The sequence below is a fragment of the Pygoscelis adeliae genome, unplaced genomic scaffold (genome assembly GCF_000699105.1).
Source record: "Pygoscelis adeliae isolate BGI_AS28 unplaced genomic scaffold, ASM69910v1 Scaffold21, whole genome shotgun sequence".
Classification (NCBI taxonomy): Eukaryota; Metazoa; Chordata; class Aves; order Sphenisciformes; family Spheniscidae; genus Pygoscelis; species Pygoscelis adeliae.
In genome coordinates, this window is record NW_008824243.1 from 3,771,129 (window position 1) to 3,779,697 (window position 8,569).

The window sequence follows — 8,569 nt, forward strand, 5'->3', positions numbered from 1 at the left end:
TGTTCAAATGACTGGCAAGTCTCCGCGCAAATTGCTCACGCAAGTCACTAAACCGCTGCTGTTGCTGTTTCACTGCATGAAGCATATCATGTCCTAAAAACAAAAAGAACTTCACAGAGTACAAAATATATAGTAATATATTGTATGTGGGAACCAAAAGAACCAGAGGTCACAGTTCCCTCAAATCTACAGAAACAAAATCTGAGACTAGTTGGAAAGGCACATACAATAAAGACACTACCATAACAAATTTTGTATGTTAGACTGTAGTCTAATGAAAACATTACCTGGCCGAAGAGCTACATTCATACACTGCAGAAGGGCATCGGCTGCATTAGTGCAGGCCTCAATGCCTCGAGAAGATGTCAGATCTCCCTCCTGAAGGGCCTTTATATGACCTTTAGCCAAATCCATGTGATTCTACAAAATAATGGGTAAGCCGTAAGCAGGTTAGTTTGTTAGTCTGCTGAACAAAGAATGATAAATACAATTCCATCATTACAAAAACTTACTGAAGTTAGTGCAGTAATAAAACAGAAAAATAAACTCATTATTTTAAATGAACCTCATATATGGTTGCTAAAGAGGGCAGCAATCTAGACGAATTTTATACCTGATGTGAACAACCATAGTAAACACAATAAAAATGCTTACCACTAAGAACTCTATCTCTGACAGTAGCTTCACATTATTTGTGTTGCTGAGATGGATTAGGTGGTTGCTTTCTGAAATTTGATCCATTTGCTCTTTTACACTCTGAAGCATTTCTTCGTAACTGCTCAGCTTTAGCTCAATTTGGTCAACTTCCTTCAGAGCTTCATCCAGCAACTTCATCAAGATATTCACCTGTTTCTCCGAGGCCATAATTGACTGGATATTTGCCTGGACAGAAAATCAAGCCACAACATTTTAAGAGACATTTTTATATCTCAAAAACATTCTGATACCTCCTTCTGTCTCTATTACTGTCAAATAAACACTTTCCAAAACTCTTGATGAAAGCAGCAAAACAATATAAGCTTGTAGTACTTCTCATTTAAAGTGTTATTGAACACAGCAGTCCCTCAGTCTATGACACTTCTTTATTTCATGAAGATATAAAACCAAAACTTTGCTCAAGTTCTTAGAACTGAAGTACTGATCTGCACAAAAATAAAAACCAAACAGTAATCCCTACTATACTGGAACATTTTTAGTTCCAGAAAAACAGCTTAGGTGATAAGGTCACATTTTCTGTTGCAAGATCAACTATCTCTATGATAACAGCCATTTTCAAAAAGTAAGAGAAACATAAAACTTGACAATTTGAGGAGGTTGTTGACTGTTCCCTCAAGACTGTATTCCCTGCACCTCCTTAAGTTTTCTAAGAGACCTCTAGAACATTGGGTTGTTTAAAAAACAAAATAGCAAAGAATCTGCTACTGTTACAGACAGCTGAATACTGCAACCTTATTAGACTAAGCCAGTTTCCTAATTACACTGAGAGTAATATTTTAGGCCTAAGAGTTTACATCCATGGACATGAACATCTATTCTCTGTCTCCCTGCACCCCTGCCTTCAAGAAAAGTATATGCAGAATGCCTCTCTTTTTTCTTCTCAACTCTTCATTCGAAAGCCTGCGACTTACCCCAGGTGTGGAAGGTAAAGAGCAAAGTTGAAGATCTTCAAAATCTGATAACAGACAGGACATAGCTCTGCTTAGGAGCAGATATACATTTATATTTAAATACGTGGCAGAACACGTTAGCTACCTTTTCAAAGAACACTACGTAGTCAGTATCAGTAAGAACAGTTCAACATGCTAACACGCTGTACATCAGAAGAAATGTTTACCCCATCTAGCACTTGTAGCTCTCTCGACAACTTCTCTGCAAAGGCTTCAGCATTAGAAATAGCATATTCACACCCTTCCATCATTATTTCAATATCCTGCTCCTCTCTTGCATTTAACTCCTGGTATTCATCCACAGCCTCTTCATCACCTCCTGCTACACTTTGATTCTCTCCACTTGGAACGGATTCTTACATAGAGAAGGGAAATAAAACACATCATCAATGCAGAAAGTCACACGCATTTTGAGAGTACTTAAGCACGTTCAACTATCTTTAAGTAAATGAATCCATTTAACTTTCATAACAAGCACCTGCTACCTACGTACGCTTTTTTCAAGTCTCAGTCTTCCATGGGCTTCATTAAGATTTCCAGAACTGTTCCCAACAGTGATCTTTTCCAAATTATGCAACATAAGCAAAATACAAATAGCCACCTTCCTTTATTGCACGTACAAAGGGAGATACTGTCTCAGTTTATTCACCTCTCACGCTGGTAATCAGCATCAGAATATATTACAGCATTACACTAGACTTGTTAGCCGAAGACCAGTACAAGTTAGATTCTCTCTTGGCAGACAGAGCATAAGGGAAACACATGAAAGTTGATTAAGAAATGTATCACTGAATAAATAAAAAATATCTTGATGCTCAAGGTTAAGTTTCACAGCAGGGAAATCAGTACTGAAGTAACTGAAAATTATATAACAATGTTTTCATGAACTATGATTTCTCATGGCAGTGCTTGCTTAATTCAACAAGCCATTCAAATGCTGACAAACTATTTAGAGAACATGAAGGCAGTCCAGCCAGAAAGCATTTAGGACATTTGAAACATCTCTTTTATCTCTAGCAATTTGATAAGCTATCCAAAGCACTATTTAAAGAAAAGAAAAAGTATATTATTTAAGAAAAATTGCTTACAAAGCAGAATAAAGGAAAAAGGTGTTACGCACCTTCTGCAACTTTAGGCAGTTCTGAAGAATTAAAAGGTATGGAAAAGCAGAGGAAAGGAAGCAGAGAATGTTAGCTAGACAAAGCATGAACAGTGTGTCTATTTTTAAGTCCATGAACTTGAAAAGTTAGAGATTGGTTAAAAACAAATTTCAGTCAACACCAAAATACAGAAATGCTGTCCTTCCCGTTTTACATTTCCAATTCAAGTTCTTCCGCACAAGCCAGTCTAGTATTTAATATCAACAGTTTAACCACTTCTGACAGACTAAACATGAGATACGCTTACTCACTAGGCTCTACTAAAAATTTTTAACTATTAAAAAATAATGTGACCGTAAAAATATTTAATAGAGCATGAGGGAACAAGACACAAAGCCTTCTTAGCAACCAGTCACATAAACTGTAATAGGGTCCAGCAGAATTTAATACATGCTTCACAGTTTATAAACTGGAAACCCCACATAAAACCTCACATAATCTTTAGCATGCTACTGAAGTGTCACTTTTAAAAGCATTTTTCTAATTCAGGGGAAGTGAAAACCGAAACAAAAGCAGATTTGGTACACATTTAGACCTACCAGATCTTGCAGGTAGATTTTATTTTGTTCAAGAAACAGAATCTTAGAAATGCAATAAGCTTATCAAAATTTAGAGCTTCATTAATGAAGTATTTTGTCTCAGTTCTCAGTTTTCTAACAGAAAATCTGTTATCTAGTCCCTTGTTTATCTGAAGACTTAAAAAATATAAAAGGATAAAATCAAATAGGAAAAAAGGTCAGGATTAAGATTTTCTTCTTTTTTTTTAGTGAATCTGTTTTACATCAATAATGATTAAACTTTATACTTAACATAGTTGTAGAAATTTACCTTCCAAAAGCTGTGAACTAACATTGATAAAGTCAATTTTCTTTCTAAGATATCTCTGATTGAGTTTCCAGATACATGAAATGAAGGTGTTCTTTTCCACTGTGCTGCTTGCAACCCACTTGTACACTTTGTCAAAATGCAAGTCAAATTCAGGATTCTCCTGCAAGAGATGAGACACGTTACAGGCTCAACAGTCAAATGATTCTCTGAGCAGCAGAGATTGTTCACTCATTTAACTGAGATGACAGGATAAAAATGAAATTACACGGATTAAGTATCAACCTTAAGCTGATACACCAACTCTGGCACCCTGATCCACCTTAACAAAGGTGCTAAAAACATTGGAAGTGAAAACCAGAATCCACGCTATGAAGATAGTATTTTGTCAAGCCAGATAAGGCAACAATAACACATAATACAGATCCGTAAGAGTTTCAAGAAACATTTGACAGTGCTGTCTGCCCTGAAACACTGTCCTCAGAATGACTAAGGCCTTATGTTAACCTTCTGAAACTAAAAACGGTAGCTGGAATTACTGACAACATATACAACACAATTCAAGAAGACTTAGGGGAATAGGCAAGGGAAAAAAATTGTGAGCACTTAATATATTTTATAGATATGATAGTATTTGATAGTGCTGAACAGGATATAAAAGACTATTTGGTATTTTAACGGTAAAAAACTACTATAGAAGTATTTTCAACTACATTTATTGCCTGAGGAGAACGTTGCTTTGACAACATTTGATTAAAGTACTTTCCTTTCTACAGCCACTTATGAACTCAGTATGGACTGTAACTGGTAATAGTCTGTTTTAAAGACCATATTCCAAGCATTTTACAAGGTCCAGCCTCCTCCTGATGAAAAATGTTATTGCCTCAGATACATGTTAAATTCTTACTTATACATAGTTTGTAAAAACTACTATTGCTGCTACTTATTACTTATATTGTCACTACTATCTGTAGAAGCAGGCTGCATATGAAACCGCACAGGATGGGAAATGGTATTTCCTGTACAGCACAATAAAAGCAGTTCTGTTTTTTTTCTGTAGCTTATATTGGTAAATATCGTTACCATACATTTCCAAACAAAGACCATCATTACATAAAATTTGAGTTGTCTGACAACTAGTGCAGGAAAGGTGTGTGTCAAGAGAGTTGCATAGGATCACATTTAGAAACCAAAATATGATGCACCTATCAACTTTAATTCTGACATTTTCTAATATGAGAGTGTTTGGCATTCAACGTTTGTTTTTTGAAAGAAAATACCAAAATCTCTCATTAGAGTGGTATATACATTACAGCACATTTCTGAAAACAGTTAACCAAACTCTGTTTTGCAAGAAAAAGCCCTGAAAGATTATATAATTTTAAACGGAACCTTAAACTGATAGAAGCAATTCTCCAACACAGTATTTAGGAACAGCAAGGAAAATCTAAAATCTAGCCAACAAGTATGTGGATAACTGAAATAACAAAACATATTTAACCTACACTTGGACAGGGGGATATCAAAGAATTTTCAACTTCATAGTTTTCTGCACTATTCTTCCAAATCACCAGTTATCAAAACATAAAACCAGACATAACAGGATGAAGGATTTTCACCTCTGCCTGTTTGTACATCTTAGTTTATGACAACAGATGAATTTAAATGGCCAAAAACAAGTGGCTCTTGTTGTTCTATGGAAAAGAACACCACCTCAGGACTGCACGCTTTCCAACAAATGGCCAATGTCATGATTTGGAGAACAGATATAAGAGCTTACCTTGCAGCTTATATACTGCTCATTAAGAATGTTTTAAGTGTCCTAGCAAAAAACACTACATGTAGCTCAATGTCATTAGTAAGATGGTAATAATTTTTTTTAAGGGGAAACTAAGCTTGGAGTAAAAATTTACATAAGACTTGAAACAAACAAAAAAGTACTGGTCCTTAGCACAAGCACTCTACAGTCACTGAGAGATCACTACAATAAACAGGGCAGATATTCAGAATACTGCTAGTCAAGCAGATCTAGACTACTCTTACTCAGTTTACCAGGGTTATATTCTTGGAAAGGCAGGAAGAAAACGCAGGCATAAGCAGCACAGGAATGTATCATCCTAATTCCTAATTAATGTGTTACCAATCTAAGCTTTAAAGCAGTCAATATCAGGGAAGTTAACTCTAACTTGGAACCAAAAGGATGTTCTAGGCAGACCACTAAATGAAAAAAAGTTACACGTACTTTAACAGCATCTTTGGCATCAACAACAGCGAGATCTCGAAGTGCCCATGCAGTCTGCCTTTTGTAGAAATCTCCCTTGTCGGATTTTTTCACTTTTACCACATTTACTTGCACTGGTCGTTCCGTTGTCACTGTTAAATGAAGTAAAAGAGTAATTTCAAAATGCACAAATTACCTTAATATCTGTTTCTGCTGTATTTCAACTTCTGAAATGAATTATCTGTGGGGGAGATTTCATAATATTTATTTGATGAAAAGAGACCCTTTGAAACATTTTCATCCACAATATCCACAGCTCAGTTTAAGTCTCAGTCAACCAGATATACATCTTTATACAGCTTGTGAAGTAATGAACCCCATATACAGATAGTTCTTTGATGCAGCAGACCTCAGACCTTGGCCACATAACTGACAATGCACAGCGGTAACTGGAGATTATAGTCAGAATAAAAACATTTTCTGAGATTCCTCAGTCAAAAAAAAAAAAATCTAGCAAGCTAATTTATTGACAGATCGTCCCAAAGCACCTAATTTTTTTGAAGAGACATAATATAATACACATACACTCAAAGGAACATTAGACTTCCGTTCAGTTACTGTGCCTTTCCAGAGCCCTCTGCCTTGGACTCTAACCAGTACTCCTGACTGCATTTTATTTAGGCTGATCAGCCTAACTGCCTCCTAAATCCCCCTTTAAGCACTATATAAAGCCTGCTTCAAAAGCCCACCAGTCCCACACAAATAATTTTGATTCTTTCATTTCAAATTACAATGAGATCCGGGAATGAAAGTACAGGGTTTTGTTTCTTTTTTAATAGAAGCAATAATGGAAGTATAAACTACAATTGATTTTCTCCATTAGAAATGGAAAGCACCTGTTTTACATGGGGCAAGAATAAATATTGTGAGTAAAGCTAAGACAAATGCAACTGAATAAAAAACAAAGGTGAAGACACGAAATACGGTGTAGTATTACTATGTACCTGTGGCACACAAAAAGCAGTTTCTCTTTTTTTTGCCTGCTTTGCACACGTTCACAATGCTCAACAAGCGTTCATCATTGGGAGTGAAAATATCCCTCTGTAAAGCATGCTTGATTGCAGTCATTTTCTCTCAGCTGAAAGATTTTAAGAAGTCATAATACATTCAGGCACATTTAACACAAAAAAAAAGAACCAGTCATTTACTTACAGCAACTACAGTTTTTTGAAATGAAATTTTACAGCTAACTCAATGAATCATAATATAGACAAGCATGATTTAGGTAGAAGACCAGCCCGCTTCAGGAAAAAGTCCAAGATAAAGCTTACTACCTTACTTCAGTTAGACAACTGTAATGTATCAACACTAGGATGATCCTTCTGCCTAATGGAATGGAGAACAAAAAGGTTCTTAGTAGTAAAGTAGAATGTGAGGCATTAATAAAAAAAGTTGAACTGGGAATCAAGAAAAAAAAGACTCCCTCACTAAGTAGTGGAATTTTAGAATGGGTATGAATGCCGTGGAACTGGTAAAAACCTGTATGAAGACAGGTGAACAAAAAAAAACCAGAAAATTTGACAGGATGGAGAATGTGAAACTAAAGTCACTACAGTGATGACTTTAAATGAAACTTCCTAATTCCTAATTCTCTTCTGGTAGAGGGAAAAATCATTCTGATTCAGGATCAGTGTCCCTGCATGCTTCCTCACTCCCTCCTGCCTTGGTATTGTAAGAGAAATTCTAAATTAGTACTTGATCCCATGTTATGGGGATTCTCAAGTATCCTGCTCAAACAGCTTTCTTAAAGCAGAATAAGTACATCACATTCTATTTGGTGGCAAAAAAAACCCAAGCCAACCAAACAAAAAAACTCCAGTCTGTACTAGAGTTTTCTCAGGTCTGATACCTCTGTAAAGAACATTTGTGGTGGTTATCTGTTGTCAAATTTATCATTGTTGATTCCTGGAGAGAACCTTATTATTACCGTATGAGTGGCACCGTGTTTATAACTTAACTTTACCCAGCAAGCAGGCATTACTTTTTTTTTTCTTAATTAATAAAACCACAAGACATTGCAGAGGGCCCATCTAATAGAATTTAATAAATTTTTCTTAAGTCAGATTTATCTTCTGGATATTGAAGTCTCTTTCATAAAAGCTTCCTTATAACAGAACAGCTCTTGGAAGACAAAAACTATGGGAACAAGTACACACCTAAGGCAACAAATCTCTGAGCCTCTAGAAATACAGCTTAGGGTTTGTTTTGTGTTTTAATGTTTTGCAAAGACCTGTTTCACTGCTCTTGCCAGCTACCACATACTGTTAAATGTAACAGGCTGCTGTTTTTCCTCTTTATCCTCAAATGAGGGTCCAGCAATTGTTACAGTAATGCAGAATAAAGAAATGCATCTTTGTAGCCGGTAGAAAGTTCGACTTCAAGGCTGTCTAGATCTGAAAAGGCCACAACACAATTTTGCAAAGATAAGTCCATTAGGTTTGACTAGTTTGCTGCCTTTTCTTGGATGCACGGAGTGGAGCTCAGAAATGGAACACTCCTTTTGATTATGAGGTTTCTTACCTAGCAAGGAAGTAATAGGATATTTCAAAAAGAGAAAGTAAGCATGTATGCTTAGCAATAAATCAAGAGATTTCTTCCAGGAATCAAGTGCTGACTTGAACCCTGTACTCTAACCA

The 8,569-nt window shown here is 35.9% G+C and overlaps 1 protein-coding gene across 1 annotated transcript in view; it reads right to left on the bottom strand.

The window, feature by feature from the left end:
• Positions 1–8,569, bottom strand: part of EXOC1 (exocyst complex component 1) — a 33,112-nt gene that overhangs the window by 23,607 nt on the left and 936 nt on the right. The window contains exons 2-8 of the mRNA XM_009335140.1: positions 6,878–7,011; positions 5,895–6,025; positions 3,656–3,815; positions 1,835–2,022; positions 655–882; positions 288–420; positions 1–93 (exon numbers count right to left, since the gene is read on the bottom strand). The exon at positions 1–93 is cut by the window's left edge and continues 3 nt beyond it. Coding sequence (XP_009333415.1) covers positions 1–93; positions 288–420; positions 655–882; positions 1,835–2,022; positions 3,656–3,815; positions 5,895–6,025; positions 6,878–7,001 — 1,057 coding nt within the window. The 5' untranslated portion in view covers positions 7,002–7,011. The remainder of the gene's footprint in view (positions 94–287; positions 421–654; positions 883–1,834; positions 2,023–3,655; positions 3,816–5,894; positions 6,026–6,877; positions 7,012–8,569) is intronic.